Below are 16,070 nucleotides of genomic sequence, written 5' to 3'. Positions count from 1 at the left end.
GTTCAAAAGATATTGAAAACACACTCTATCCACAATACCATTGGACTGTTACCCTCTTCCAGGACAAGTCCTTGGTCAATTCCAATGGTCTGTTAGGCTTTTCAAGAGTGTTTTTGTTCTAAATATTCTCAAACATGTTTGAAACAAATTAGAAAAAATAAATATTGAGAATAAAAACGAAAATAAAAAGTCAAATCATTTGCCTTACCCATACACTACCGTCTTCATTCTCTCTTTGGAAATGATACTGGAACCCATGGTGCATTAAAACGGGTTTTCCTCTCTGTGACGTTGTAAACTCCATTTTAAACTCAAATGATATAACACAATTCTCGAGTTTTGGTTTCTCTTAATACAAAAATTATTAAAAGATTTGCAAGAGTTTAAAAAACATTATTAGAGTGAATATATACATATCATTTTTTTTTCTTTACAGTACTCGATCCATTAAATAATACAATGAAACAATTAATATAAACAACGAAATATTCAAATTATACGTATAACGGAAAAAAATAATCCCTTTATAAACATCAAAGCTTATGTCGTTCCACCTAGTGAGGAACTTTGTAACTTAAAGCGGGGAGGAGCTACTGCCCACTTTTCTCCAGGCTCGTGGCAGTCAGCACGCCGTCGTGGCAGTCAGCACCTTGTTATCGGTAATCAGAACAAGTCGTGGCAGTCAGCACCAATAATTGGCTGTGGCAGTCAGCACCCGTGGCAGTCAGCACCTATCCCTTCAGACCTATGAACCATATTTGTACTTTTAGAATGCAGAAAGTCTATCCTATTCATATATAATTGCCAATCAGCCGTGCTACCATTTCTGTGTATTTTTTTTTTTTTTTTTTACTTTCATGCTTACTCTGTTTACTTCCCCCGAATTACTCTATTAAGCCTATCAAGTGACTGTGTGACAACAGTCGGTTTTCCATAGCTGAGGAAGACTCTAGAACCATCATAAAATAGATTATATATTTCTGACACGTGATTTTAAGTCACATTCCAGGTTTCATGGCATATTCCATTCACGTTCCTTAACTATTCTCAATACCAGAAGTTGTAATTTAAGTCAGGGTTCCCTTGTATCCACAGTAGACATCTATGCTGCAGTCCATCTTTGAAGAAAAAGCTATATACATTTCGAAGCAGAGTTATAAGTTTTCTCATTTAACTAAATGATAAATTCAATAAATACTCACTTGTGCGACCATCTGGTAGAATAGTATCCAAAGCATTCAGTGGATAAGCAGAACATGTAATATTGCTATATCGCCAGAACTCTCGGGCGCTTAACTCCAACATCTCCCGGAAGACTTCTGCACGCCCGAGTTTGCAGGCCAATGTTAAAGGCGTTAAACCTGCGTTGTTGAGGATTCCGTTACTCGCTGGCGTTTTTGGATGCCTCAGCGCGTAACCAAACATATCCTGTGAAAACACTGAAACTAAATCAATTCCACTTCATGATTTCAGAATTATTAGATAATATAGCTTTTTTAAAATATTCTTTCCAATATACAGGGGTGCCCACAAGGGGGGGCTATGACGCAAACTGCGTCATTGAAATATTTGGGGGGGGGTTAAAATCTATATAAATATGGTTGATGAGGGGGGGGTAAAATTAATCGAAAAGAAGATTTTTTCATGGGAGAACACCTACGGATAGACAATTGGGGGGGGTGCGTCATAGACATAAGGGGGGGTGGGCACCACTGCAATATATACTACAATTGGTTCATCTTTTTACATAATTATATTAGTAAACAAACCTTATTATATTTTACCCATGTTTCACAAGTACAACAATGCAGTGAGGGCTCTTAGCGTAGTCACATCGATAAAATTTAAAATGTTATTCCTACAAGTTAAGGGAAGAAAATATGACTAATGTCCTTATTCTTGTTTACAAAAATATAAAACTGTATTGAAAGAAAAAAGTTTTTTGTTTTTAAACTTTTTTTTTGTTTAAACCAGTTTTTCTTTTGTTTAAATAATTTGTTCTACGTATTTATATCACATATGGATAGAAATAAGTTTCTTTCGTCTTGGTGTTATTATGCAACAACCGGGTTATGCTGGAAGAGGCCACATACGCTTAAAGCGGAATCCAAACTGCTTCTCGGCTTACATCCAAGATAAACTGTCCTCCATTTGAATTCGAAACCGGGAGTAATTGGTCACAAATGCGATACGTCTGCCGACTCACGAAGGATTCCTGATAAAAATACGTACTGATTTTTACATACTTGTTAATATAATTGTCAAGAGTCATTTCAGAAGGACAAAAAGATAAAACAGCTGCACAAGTGAAACCATTATACTGAATTACGTATGGACAATTTCAAAATACTGCAGAGTACAGAAGAACTAATTTAGTCCAAGTAAGTTCACTATGCCTTTTATTAGTCCAAGTTAAAGAAATACAACGACTTACTTTGCATATGAGTAAGAAAAGTGAATAAAGATACGAATTATTTGAGTCCACTTTGGCTCTACCCATTTATACATACCAAGTATCTTACCAAAGATACTTCTGATTTCAATAAATGCCTCTTGTGGGGTTTGTATGACCTCCACCCCAGAAGTACTGCATTTGGATGTTTTATCAATAGTAAATATTATTAAAACGAAATAATATTTAGAATTTTTCTTTGATTGCAACTGCTAGGATAGGATAGGATTTTATATTTCTGGGCTTTCGGCATCTAAGGCCATTTAGCCCTTCACGTTTTTGAGATATGACGTCCCTCGGCGAACACACAATTTGGGGAAAGGGAAGGAAGAAAGCGGCCTGAGACCTATAAGTTAGGTACCACCCCGGCATTTACCTGGTGTGAATGAGGAAAACCCATGAAAAACCTCATTCAGGGTGGCTGGCCTGAAAAAGCGTTTTACACCGAAGGCGAGAGCGTTAGCGATTACGCTTGATTGCAACTGCATAACAATAATAAATTATAACAAATCACAAAATAACAAATCACAAATTCATAAGCTTATAAAAAAACGAAAGTTGCTTTTGTAGTATAATCTTTTTGAGTAATGAATGGGGAATGTAGGTCTGAATATAATACGAATAACATACGGAAGTGAAACGTGATAACCCACAAATATGTATTCGTATTCATCACAATTTTACGAACACTTATACTTTTACGAACATTTTTCGTTCTTTAGTCTACATCAGTTTTTTTTAACAGCTGGTTTAAACCATGGTTTAAACTACCTTGTTTAAACCAGCCAGCCCTGGTTCAAGCATTAGGAAATTAGACACGTTTTCTTCCTTCATCTTCTAGCGATAAAAATGTAAACAAGAATTGGGACATTAGGTAAGTTTTCTTCCCTTATCTTGTAGCAATAACATTGTATACAAGAATTAGGACGTTAGGTAAGTTTTCTTCCCTTTGTTTGTAGCAATAACATTGTATACAAGAATTAGGACATTAGGTAAGTTTTCTTCCCTTATCTTGTAGCAACAACATTGTATACAAGAATTAGGACGTTAGGTAAGTTTTCTTCCCTTTGTTTGTAGCAATAACATTGTATACAAGAATTAGGACATTAGGTAAGTTTTCTTCCCTTTGTTTGTAGCAATAACATTGTATACAAGAATTAGGACATTAGGTAAGTTTTCTTCCCTTTGTTTGTAGCAATAACATTGTATACAAGAATTGGGACATTAGGTAAGTTTTCTTCCCTTATCTTGTAGCAATAACATTGTATACAAGAATTAGGACATTAGGTAAGTTTTCTTCCCTTTGTTTGTAGCAATAACATTGTATACAAGAATTGGGACATTAGGTAAGTTTTCTTCCCTTATCTTGTAGCAATAACATTGTATACAAGAATTAGGACATTAGCTAAGTTTTCTTCCCTTTGTTTGTAGCAATAACATTGTATACAAGAATTAGGACATTAGGTAAGTTTTTTTCCCTTATCTTGTAGCAATAACATTGTATACAAGAATTAGGACGTTAGGTAAGTTTACTTCCTTTTACTACTAGCGATAAAACTGTAAATAAAAATTAGAACATTAAATAAGTTTTCTTCCCTTTGTTTGTAGCAATAACATTGTATACAAGAATTAGGACGTTAGGTAAGATTTCTTCCCTCTGATTCTAGCGATAAAACTGTAAATAAAAACTAGAACATAAGGTAAGTTTCGTTCCCTTATCTTGTAGTTATAACATTGTATACAAAAATTGGGACATTAGGTAAGTTTTCTTATCTTGTACTATAAAGTTTAATGTTACCGATGTGACTTCCTCAAGAGCCACCACTGCAGCAATGGAAACAGAACAATGTGTATTGAAATATATTTTAACTGACCTTCACTTCCAGCAAAATATGACTCAATTATAAAAAATAAGTATGCTGCCCCAGATTTTGATAAAATATCTACACATCAAAGGAGCTCTTCTCATTTTGCAACCTCTGGCTCACATGTACAATTTCGTCCTTCAAATTGGATACTATCTTATATCCTGAAGAATTTCGAAGGCTTGTATGTTTTCAAAACTGACCGGAGATGACACATAACTACAGTATTATCGCCCCATTCAGCTGAGATATGCACTGGAGGAGACCTTCAAAAGAATTGTAGTAATTTATTGGGTCATATTCACATCAATTGTTATGACCCAATCTTTACATCAGAGTTTTGTTGCCAATAGCATTATGTACTTAAGACATCAATGGATGTAAGCTGAATTCAAAATATTATGCCACAAAAAAATAATGTCGACTCCTCCTGTCTAAGTGTTCTGGCTAAAGGCCTGTTTCGGTGACAAAATATCTCAATTCAAGGTAATTGGTTCATCAAAGTGCGGAAACCTTCCCCGGGCCGAACTCTGTCTTTAAGATCTTATCAAAATTACTTCAAACATTTTGGCGCGATAACGTAATGCATCAAGGTACATTTCTACATTAGCGCCAATTACCCGTTTCGCTGGGTTAAAATTAGAAAAATTAGTAACATGTTTCGTTAGTCAGTCACTTTTTACTATTACTGAAGTGCTCTCTGATATCGATCATTTTTAAATATCCCCCTTCTCCCAAGTTGCGAGGACGAATTTGAATTTAAACGGCATCGGAAGTGTCAATGTTTATCTCAGCGACCCTGAAAACTGGATTCGACACTAATATCGGTCATTTGAGATCATTTTTAAATATCTTTCCCCTCCCCTCCCCTAAGTTGAACCGTCAAAGTGAAATGATTTTTAAAAAATCCCAGGCCCGAACTTCATCTATGTGGAAAATTTGATTGAGATCGGTCGGGTGGTTCAAGAGTTATTTAGTTTCAAACATAGTGACTTTTGTTTTTATTTATATAGATATTTAAATAAAAGGTAAAAAAAAAAAAAACACAACAGAACCATTACGTTGTTGTTCAGTATCAATAAGCTAATTTGAAACAGTCAACATAAGACACACTATTATCAAAGAAATCAATGCTATTTTCCGGTGTCCTTGGTATATATCCATGAAGATATTTCATCCACTTTTTGATCTGTGAATTTTTAAAGCCAACTGATTCGAATAAAGGATTAAGTTCATGGACAATTAAATAAAATAAATGACTTTGTGGTCTGAGATACCTAGGTTTATTGTAGTATGACGTAACTACTATATATATATCTTATACTTATCCATAAAATTATTATGAAATAAATCAACTTGAAGAAATTCAAAGTTTAAAAATTGAACGAAACTCATTTACTCACCAATTTATCGCAAACCACAACCATATGTAATATCATGTTTCCAAATGAATCCTGAATATCAGGATCCGCGCCTTCGTCGAGTAGAAGATTGTAAACTGTTTCGTTAGCACAGCAAGCCGCCCACGACAAAGGGTACTCTCCTAGGTAAGCAAGGCCTTCGTAGTCTGTGTTCTTTGCTGGATTCGGTCCCTGTTGATCACGTGGCAAGAAAAAGCTACCTGTTATAAAGACAAAATTATAATTTAATTTTACAACTAATTGTATTTTATGTTTATGTGATATTTTGGAATTGTACGGCCAGTGATTCTTCCCTATAGGGCAATGACGTCTCTTGAGGGTAGTCACACCGCTTTTACCTCTTCAAGCGAAGAAAATAAATCTTCATACTGCTTCAGAAAACTGTATATAAGAAGCAGTACATTAGGTAAACTCTCTTACCTTAATAAAAGTGAAATGTTTACCGATCTGACCTTCCTCAAGAGCCGCCACTGAAGACTACGAGGAATGAGTTATGATAATGAAAGGAATGTGAGGAGAGAATACGTAGAAATTCTAGAATTACAAAATGGCGGCATTTCTTTCTTTTCCCTAGGAAAGTTTTTCTTTTTCAAAGTATTTCAATTAAAAAAAACAGTATGTTCCACCTTTATTTTCCCCACACATCAAAAAATAAATAAATAAATAAATAAAAATATTAAGTCATTGTAATCTGAAGAAAAAATTATTTAAAAAATCAAGAATGACATTATTGCAAAGTTCTGCACGTGCTCCTAGCACCACGTAGGGCTGTTCCGATAATCGAGTAATCGATAACAATTCGATAAAATTTCAAAACCGTTTCATCGATAAAGAATTTTAATTTTATCGAATTATCGAAATTTCGAGACTCCCGAAATGTTCGAGACTCTCGAAATGATCGAGACTCCCGAAATGTTCGAGACTCCCGAAATGATCGAGACTCCCGAAATGATCGATACTCCCGAAATGTTCGAGACACTCGAAATGTAAGAAACATTAGACAACTTCGAAACACTCGAACTCTTCGAGAGTCTCGAATTGTTTGAAAGCAGCAAATACAGAAATATATCAATATGATCGCATTTGTCGAGTCGCTTGAATATTTTGAAAAGTTCGGGATTATCGGAGTGTTCGGAAGAAACAATGAATTCGAGGTTATCATAGTTGTATATAATATGTATTACATATATGCAGAGTGTTTATTTTAAAACTTCTCTCCTTAGCAATGAAGTGAAGGAAAAGTTTTTTCTCCACAGATCTGTATAAGGTTTAAGCAGTCTGTCAGAAGAGAGAAAGAGGAAAAGAAAACATGCATCACCTGAATGGAATTGGAATCCAAGAAACCATTAGTCTACTAATAGTCATTTTGCCGATTGCGCCAATAATGGGGCAGGCAGAAAAATAAAATTTATATGATTGCGAGGGTTTAATTTAAAGTTCTGTATAGAGATAGCTATTGATATAGGTAGAGGTAAGGAAAGTCGGTAAGGCTGAAGACTTATCAAACTTCCGTTCCGAAAATTTACTCTCCGGCGCTCGAATGCCTTCGAGTATTTGAGATTGTCGTGAAACAAACTTTGAGAATTTTGGGTGCGAAGCTTCCTATTACAGGCCGTCCTGTCTGTCTGTTTGCATGTGGCATCCGACGATAACTTTCGAACGGATTGTCCGATTTTGATGAAACTCATTTTAAAATGCTCTCTTTTGCTTTCACCAGACACCTATTGTTTTGGTTGCCATACCACAAGGGGATATTTCCCTAATTGAAGTATTTGTTCTTACTTTGGGCGTAGGCGTGTGAAAGCTACGATAACGTTCGAATGAATTATCCGATTTTTAAAGAGGATTGGTCTAAATGCATATGTCAGGTATCTGTTGCTCTTGGTTACTTTACGATATTTGATTTTGTGCATAAGATGCCGTGCGGCTCTGGGTATTACCAACCTCAGATTCACTGCGTACCTGGGAGGGGAAATGCGGCCGAAGCGTGGTGCTGACAACACCACATTCATCTACGACTGAGAGCACACTCCCTACATGCCCTCATGGCATGATGCTATGCACAAGGGAGAACTTTACATATGACAGAACGAAGACTAAAGGAAAATGAAATGAAGTGAAATCTTCCAGTTTAATGACCTACTATTATGTCTGTTAGGCTAAGGGAGAAGTATGATTAAGGCAAGTGAATGATGATGGAATAATTGGTGGAATGGGAATGTGGAAGGAAACGGGAGTACGCCGAGAAAACCCACGCACACGATGTTGTCCACCACAAACTTACTTGGTCGGGGATCGAACCAGGGAGGGACAAAAGGGATGAAGGGGAAATGGGAGAAAAACACACATCCTCTGACTTACATTTCAATGGCTCTGATTCAATTTCCATATCAAATTAAAATAACTTCCGATCACTTCTTAAGGAAAAATAGAAAACATTATTTCCTCAAGAGTTCTCTCAGCTGCTTCGTATATTGTTGCAAACAGACTTTCAAAGAAAGATGGTCGTGCAGTTACTTGCTTTGCAGTTGTTGAAAGAAATATTAGACCCTATCTCTCCTGTTGTGTCCGGCATACAATAGACTGCTTATCATTGTTTCTTTCTTTTAAGAAACAAGAAGCCAATGTCTTTAAAACCGATTACGATTACATTGCATTTCGGTTGTAATCAGATTTTTCTATAGGAAACAAGGTTATACTGCTAATTCAAGCTGAAACGGTACTGGAAAGTGTGTTTAAGTTACTGTAGTGAAAATGTCAGTGAAAAGATTATATGGGATATTTGGATCATTCTGAAACTTGGATATTTGGATAGGGCACATACTAGTTCCTAAATAAAATTTTGACCCGACTACGGTAGATCCTATTGTATTGGAACTATGGACATATACAGTTCATTTATTCATGTTTTCGGCAGCCTATAACTCTAAAAGGAAGCATTTGTGCAACCAGGTTGGTCTATACTTTTGTTTTATCTTGGTCTCAGGATAGGGTTGCCATATTTTGAAATTAGAAAAGCAGGGGATTCTAAACCGTAAGTACTGATGTGAATTTGTGTATTAGAAATACTGACGATCCTTCTGACCATTTATTAAGTGATTTCTTTGTTAAGTGACACTTCCAATGTACTTTTCTAACAAAACTAAAGTAAAGAAAATTTAGTTTTTGCCTTTAATGTTTTATTAAGTTCAACAAATGTGAGTCTCGAATTGTAAAGTAAGTATTACAGTAAAATATCTCTAATAAGGATTTCTCTAAGACAAGTTTTCAAAAAAAAAAAAAAAAAGCGATATATGGCAGATGATGTTCATACGGTTTTCTCTCTAAAGAATACAAAATTTCTAAACTTTTATCGTAAGAAAGCTAAAACATATTTAGGAGTCTTGATCCATCTCTTATAAAATTTCTGGTCATTTTCAAAGATTTCTCTTGAAATCATACTAACATACAAAAATACCACAGTTTCACAATATATGAAATACAGTATAAACATTTAAAAAGAAAGAAAAAAAATACTAATAATGAATCTAATCTAAACAATATGCTAAGGATCCGTTGGTTCAATTTGCAATCATTTCTGAATATATAAAGACTAGTTGAACATATAGATTACGTAACAACATAGACGTGTTCAGTTGAACTGGACAGAATGCTATCAAAGAAATACGCACCCATGAGATCATACATTAGTATTCATGGGTTGAACCAAAATGTGTATGATTATGCCAAATTTTTTACATTTTTCATTCCCTTTAACTTCCTTTAAAAAATTTCGATGGCATAAAATCTTATTATAAAATTCTACGCATGATACGTTTTTCATATTGTACAAAACCAGTTGTAATAATTTGACAGTTTTTGCGTTCGTCTTGTTTCTGTCATCTGTCCATTTGTGATTGAGATTGACACAGAAATGTAGCGGTTTGCGTTGAATATAACAACACTTTATCAACAAAGTCGTCTTAGATTTCTCTCCAATCCGAAAAAGCGGGTGTTTTTTTGTGATTAAGAGAGGTATAAGCGGGGGACGAATATAAGACCTGAAAATCTGGTAGTATCCGCTAAAATTAGGTAATGTGGCAACCCAAACTTTGGCGGTGTTGTTTTGAAACATTCTATAGAAAATAATGCACCACGTTATTCTAAATTGATGCAAAACTCTTACGTTTTAAAAACCTACATTATTCGTTCAGGAAGCAATCTGCCTCCACCAAACTACGCTTCTGGATCCGCTAGTGTGTGGATTCATCATAATGTACAAACCAACTGTATAGAACATATGCTACGCTGTATATTCACTGTCGAGGAAATAGATTTATTTCCGTTTTTCACCTTCATTAAACTTAGTGATGATTTCAAGGTTTCCCCCGCGTAGTCTTATCATACGTCCTAGATTCAAGCCCGATCCGGAAAATTGTCTGGGATTAACTAATGCCCGAAATTTTAGGGAAAATGGAAGACTGGGAAATTTCGCTGTGTTTGGTCAAGTGCTTGGCTTGCAATTCTGTCTTGTACTGATATTTATGAAAAAATCAATAACGATAAGGTGTTCTTCGCAAGAATACTTTACTCAGGAAAATAATTAAGACAATAATATAAAAAATATATTTTAAGTATAGAAAATGAGCATAAGTATTTTAGGAAGTTAAGATTAGACTTTTCTTAACTTCTCAATAAATACACACACCATTCTTAAAAATATCCAGGAATTATGGTAATCCTACCCCGGGAGGTTTTGAATACACAGAGGGTGAAAGTAGCAAAAATACTGGTAAACCACGGTGAACATGATCAGAGATATGTTTGTGGGGAAATATTCCTCCTGAACAACCCCTGAAATCACCACTGATTTGACTAACATTTATTTTCTGAAAGGCTAAAGGGGGGTTTGCGCCCAAAGCATCATCATATCTGATTGCGGCAATGTGTGAACTAGTGGCCATTAAGAGAAAGCAAACACGACAGAAGATAATACATTTGGCTTAAAAATAAAATTTTGCTATAACACTTTAGCAACACCGTGCGTGATTAATATGGTTGAGGTGTTGGGCATATACTATATCATATGAAGAGCAAATTACCCTATTTGTACGTTTAAGACCGTATCTCTGGCAACACTAATACACTAGCTGTTAGCAAATAACAAACAAGAGATACAATTCAGGGAAAAATGAACGCTTTCTGTGTGTGTGGGGGGGGGGGGGCGAAAAAGCAATCCCTTTGTTCACGCTTTCCTTTCTCCTCACAAGTACAACTTTGCAATAACTCATCAGATAAAAAAAAGTTGTTTGACTAGTTTGGCTGCAAGAAGGAATCATTGGAGGTGAAGGAACCGAACTGTCCATCACTACTTTTGATAATACCCGAAACTTCGATAATACTCGAAATTTCGATAATACCCGAAACTTCGATAATACTCGAAATTTCGATAATACCCGAAACTTCAATAATACTCGAAATTTCGATAATTCCCGAAACTTCGATAATACTCGAAATTTCGATAATACCCGAAACTTCGATAATACTCGAAATTTCGATAATACCCGAAACTTCGATAATACTCGAAATTTCGATAATACCCGAAACTTCAATAATACTCGAAATTTCGATAATTCCCGAAACTTCGATAATACTCGAAATTTCGATAATACCCGAAACTTCGATAATACTCGAAATTTCGATAATACCCGAAACTTCGATAATACTCGAAATTTCGATAATACCCGAAACTTCGATAATTTCAAATACTCGAAAGATTTCGAGTAACCGATGACAACTCGATAAATTTTCAGTCCCGAAGTTCGATAGGTCCTCAGCCTTATCGAACACCCCTAGCAGCACGTGCTGGCTGTAAACAACTTCAGACGGCAACCAGGAAGAAGACGCTGTCAATTACCGCCAACGATTATCAAGTAACGAAGATTAATGAAGTCAGCAATATTTCTGAATAGAAGAAGCTAACACACTGCAAAAGGCATCAATCTCCAAATTGATCATCATCTACACTCTCTATTACGTGTGATCTCTGAGATCTTTATCCTTATCACTCTCTAGGATGCCTGGTCTCTTGAGTTTTATCTTTATCGCTAGGACGTCTGGTCCCTAAAGATACCTTCACACACACTCCTTGGCCACAACAGTCTTGGACACTGTCATTCTAGGACGCTTGGTCTCTGGGTTCCTACAAACTCACGAACAAAAGCACGAATTATCCATGAGGAACTTATATTTGAACTGTAATTATTATTACTACTGTGTGTAAGCAGAATTTTTATAGTAAAAGATGAAAAGAACAAAAATTCCCGTGTACTAGATATTTTAGCTGTACCCCAAAAAGACAATTTTTTACATTATGCATGAAAAAGATTCCCTTCCTCCTGAAAACGGTGTTGAGTAAATTACCTACAGCATCGTTATTTTCTATCCCAATGATATTGGGAATTATTTTTCTGTTTCCTTTGAAATTGACTGGACATTTTAATGGCGTAATTTCACTCATTTTCTTCTTTAAGTCTAAGGCTAGTTTTAGACGGAAGCATTTATCGTAGCAAAAATCGTATCATCGATATCCTACCGTCTAAAGTAGCAAATGCTATAGCATTTCAAATGCCATGGCATATCCTATAGCATTTCTTGTGGATAGAACCTGCTCTATTTTGTAGCATTTTCCCCAGCATTTCTGGTCCGATTGCAGCGCCATGGTGTATTAAAAGGAAGCGAAAGATTTTGTGCCAAATATCCATGCTCTTGTTTTGTATTGAACTGTATTAAAGAAAAATGAGTTGGAGTAGGGATGCTATTATTATTCTGATTAAAAAATATGAGGAGCATCCTTGTTTGTACAAAGAACTTTTCGAAGGCTTCATTTATCCATACGCAGAAAGCTCTTGAATGTAATAGAATCCTCAGGCTTCAGGTCTTTCTCTACTATAGAAAGAACTGACATATTATCATCCATCCGCAACAAGCAATTCTTTGCCCACATACCTCTTTGTGGTTTTCATTTTTTAATATAACCAGTGAGAACTGTTATTACAACTACTATACATTTATCTACCTCACGCTTTATTTTCGGAGCCATAATTGCGCTTTTCTCCAGTGATTTGTTTGCTACGTCACGACAAGATGCTTATCAAAATGCTACCGTGTAAAAGCACCATATACTTTTGATGCCATAGAATATTATACAAGATTTTTGGCAGCACATCTGCTACGAGAAATGCTACGATAAATTCTTCCGTCTGAAACAAGCCTAATAAATGTTCCTTACTTTGTGAAAATTCTTTTATATATTGGCTTATAATTTTAATATTTAATAATAATCAAAATTTTAAAGTAAAATTAAATTTATATACAATGCAAATTCATTTTGGAAAAGATAAGAATATTTAACTAGAGAGACATGAAGAAGTATTTGGACGAGTTAAAATTACAGTGGTATAAGCAACATTTCCTTGTTTTTTTTTAAATCTTTCTTTCTTCCTTTCTCTCTCTCTCTCTCTCTCTCTCTCTCTTTTTTTTTTTTTTTGTAGAAATTACGTAACGTACAAGATATTGTAATGAATTCGGGAACAAAACAACTGTTTTTCTTTATACTAGAAACTTTACTGTTATTTGTTAGCAGTGGAATGAAGCTCTGACTTACGCTTTTTCTAACAGAGTAACTTTACCATGCTTGTCTGTTTATTTTTTTAAAATTTACTCATACCACTGTAAATTTAACCCATTCAATTTAAAATGACATTAATATTTGAATTCGTTTCAAAGGAAATAGAAAAATAAATTTCTGATATAAATCAATCGGCTACAATTTAAAAAAAAATGCGTAGATACTCAAAACTGTTAATTTCTCTGCTGTATCTCCTTTGTTGTATTCTGTTATCGGGCTGTGGAAAGCCGAGATGAACTATAAATGATCCTCTATAATATTTTTTTTTTACAAGAGTAGTTCTTTTTTGCTACGGCATCATATCCATTGAAAAAAGAGAAAAAGAAAATAAGACAGAAATAAAGTTGTCAATGACTGCAACCCGTTCCTTATTTTCTTTCATTTGTCAATCATTTTCCGTACCACGAGCGCATAAAGTGTTGACTTGAGTTGATTTTGAGTTTAACGTTCCGTTCAGAAGCGAGGCTATGAGACGTGGACCTACTGATTAACGTGGAATCCGAACCACATGAACTCCCGCCGGGAATCGAACCCGGGTCTCCCACGCCAAAGGCGCATGAAATGTTGTCACAATACAAGTCTTTAGTTTCTTTTGCTTACCACATTTATTTAATACGTAAAAGTGTCGTTTGTTATGAAAGACAGAAATCAAGGCGTCATTAAGTTTAAAAGAAAGAAAAAACTTAAAAGGCCTTATGCAGAGGCGTTCTGACGCGTGATTAGTGCAATACTAAAGTATTCGACTAACATATGTTGCCTGCAGTAGTCAGGCCTTTAGTATGACGTTAATCATACTTCAAAACGACTTTGCATAACGCCCAAAGAGATTAATGTCTGAAGTTACAAGAATACTCTCAGTAGTAAACTGATGTTTTATTTGTATTTTATGAAAGTCATTTCTTCTTTAATCAATGCATTATTTGTTTTTATATCCACTACTACGAAATACTATATTCTGTATCATAATTACGTTTATTAAATAATTCGTTTTAATTTTAATTAATTCTAGTAGGCTAATGATCTCCATAGTGGGGAATTGTAAATATTAAGTTCCAAACTACGTTGGACAACATATTTTACAGTGTATCTTGGCCAATCAAAAAATTTGCCATCATTTATCCACCAGTTTCGACTCTCAATTTTACTTCTTTCTTAGGGGTTACGTTGATAATTGAGTTGCTTGGCTAATGCTCGGCAAAGGACTACGTTAGTAATTGAATTGGTTGGGTAATGCTCGTTAAAGGACTACGTTCGTAATTGAGTTGGTTGGGTAATGCTCAGCAATGAACCACATTGGTAGTTGAGTAGGTTGGCTAATGCTCGGCAGAGATTGAGTGGGTCATGGGATTATGGGGGATTAGTGGGTCGTGGGTCAACACGATGTGACCTACTGCTACCCACCGGGACCCCACTGATCTACTCTGACTCACCAACCACTCCGACCCACCGATTCACTCTGATCCACTACGATTAACCGATCCAGTCTGCTCAGTGCATTGTAGACAGCATCTTCTGAATACTGGTGAATTGGTCTACGATTTACTTTCAAGGTATCCATTTTTCTTCCTTTTCCATTTGTTTCTATTTACTTACCTGAGATGAGTATATCTAAATGAACAAAAACTTCAGACACTTTTGGATATTTATATTTATAATAGTAGCTAGCAATAGGACTCACTACTTGGCTTTTGAGACAGTCGAATTTTACATTGTTTTTGTAATTTTACGTTTGAAAAACAATTTACCATTTTGTTTCGTGAAGGTCAGATCAAACTGAATTGTAACAGAGCGGTGCTTGAGCGATTGACCGTAGAAATTCAAACTCCGATTAGTGATAATTTTACAGCCTTGTTTTATTACATGTGTAAACTCTTTAGTCAGTGGAGAGAAGGGATTGGATCATGCGTCAGAGTTGATGATGGGTTTTAGTGGGTGGTCGGTCAGAGTGGATCATGGTAGGCGGTGGTTAGAGTGGTTTACGAAAGGTGGTGGGGCACGGTTGGTCAGTGAGACATGGGTTAAGTTTTCATTTATTCACACCATCTCTGAAGCTCTCCAAAGAACTACGTTAGTAATTGAGTTAGTTGGCTAATGCTCGGCAAAGGACTACGTTGGTAATGGAGTTGGTTGGTAAATGCTCGCTAGACCAAACATTGGTCATCAATGGTAATTAACAGGCTCACCATTCTCCTCTGACGGGCCTAGTCTCTGTGTTGCTAGGGAAATAGCTATGTTTTCCGAAGTAAAATAAAAATACTGTTAACACTTTATAATATACACACCATGAACACACATACAGTAAGGCTGGTTGTATATTGATCAGAGAACAGAACAGCCGAGCACAGGTTTCTTACGGTAAGCAATGCAACAAAGTCTTGTACTTCATATTCACTGAAGCACATGCTAGACAAAAATCCCCACCAACGTTGTGACTTAGGCACACAGTCCATTCACTCAGACCCTTCTCTCCGCACTCTCTCCTGCCTCAGATTGGTAAGCTTCTTCCTGGTTAAGAGTCTTCATTCCGGCGAAATTAAAATACCGCTAATTTTACAGTAATTATGTGATATCTTCAAATAGATAAAAGATAATCGAAATGTGGAACAAGAGCGCCCTAGACAATATTATTTTACATGAGAAACCGTTATCACGACTCACTTATC

The 16,070-nt window shown here is 35.6% G+C and overlaps 1 protein-coding gene across 1 annotated transcript in view; it reads right to left on the bottom strand.

Annotated features, from left to right (window-relative positions):
- Positions 1-16,070, bottom strand: part of iav (transient receptor potential cation channel subfamily V iav) — a 228,609-nt gene that overhangs the window by 48,752 nt on the left and 163,787 nt on the right. Inside the window, exons 6-7 of the mRNA XM_081742805.1 lie at positions 5,721-5,938; positions 1,203-1,428 (exon numbers count right to left, since the gene is read on the bottom strand). Of these exons, the coding sequence (XP_081598931.1) occupies positions 1,203-1,428; positions 5,721-5,938 (444 nt within the window). The remainder of the gene's footprint in view (positions 1-1,202; positions 1,429-5,720; positions 5,939-16,070) is intronic.

The sequence above is a fragment of the Thermobia domestica genome, chromosome 16 (genome assembly GCF_964235325.1).
Source record: "Thermobia domestica chromosome 16, izTheDome1.hap1.1, whole genome shotgun sequence".
Taxonomy (NCBI): Eukaryota; Metazoa; Arthropoda; class Insecta; order Zygentoma; family Lepismatidae; genus Thermobia; species Thermobia domestica.
The sequence above is the reverse complement of the archived record's forward strand: the minus strand, read 5'-3'. Positions and strand labels throughout refer to the sequence as shown.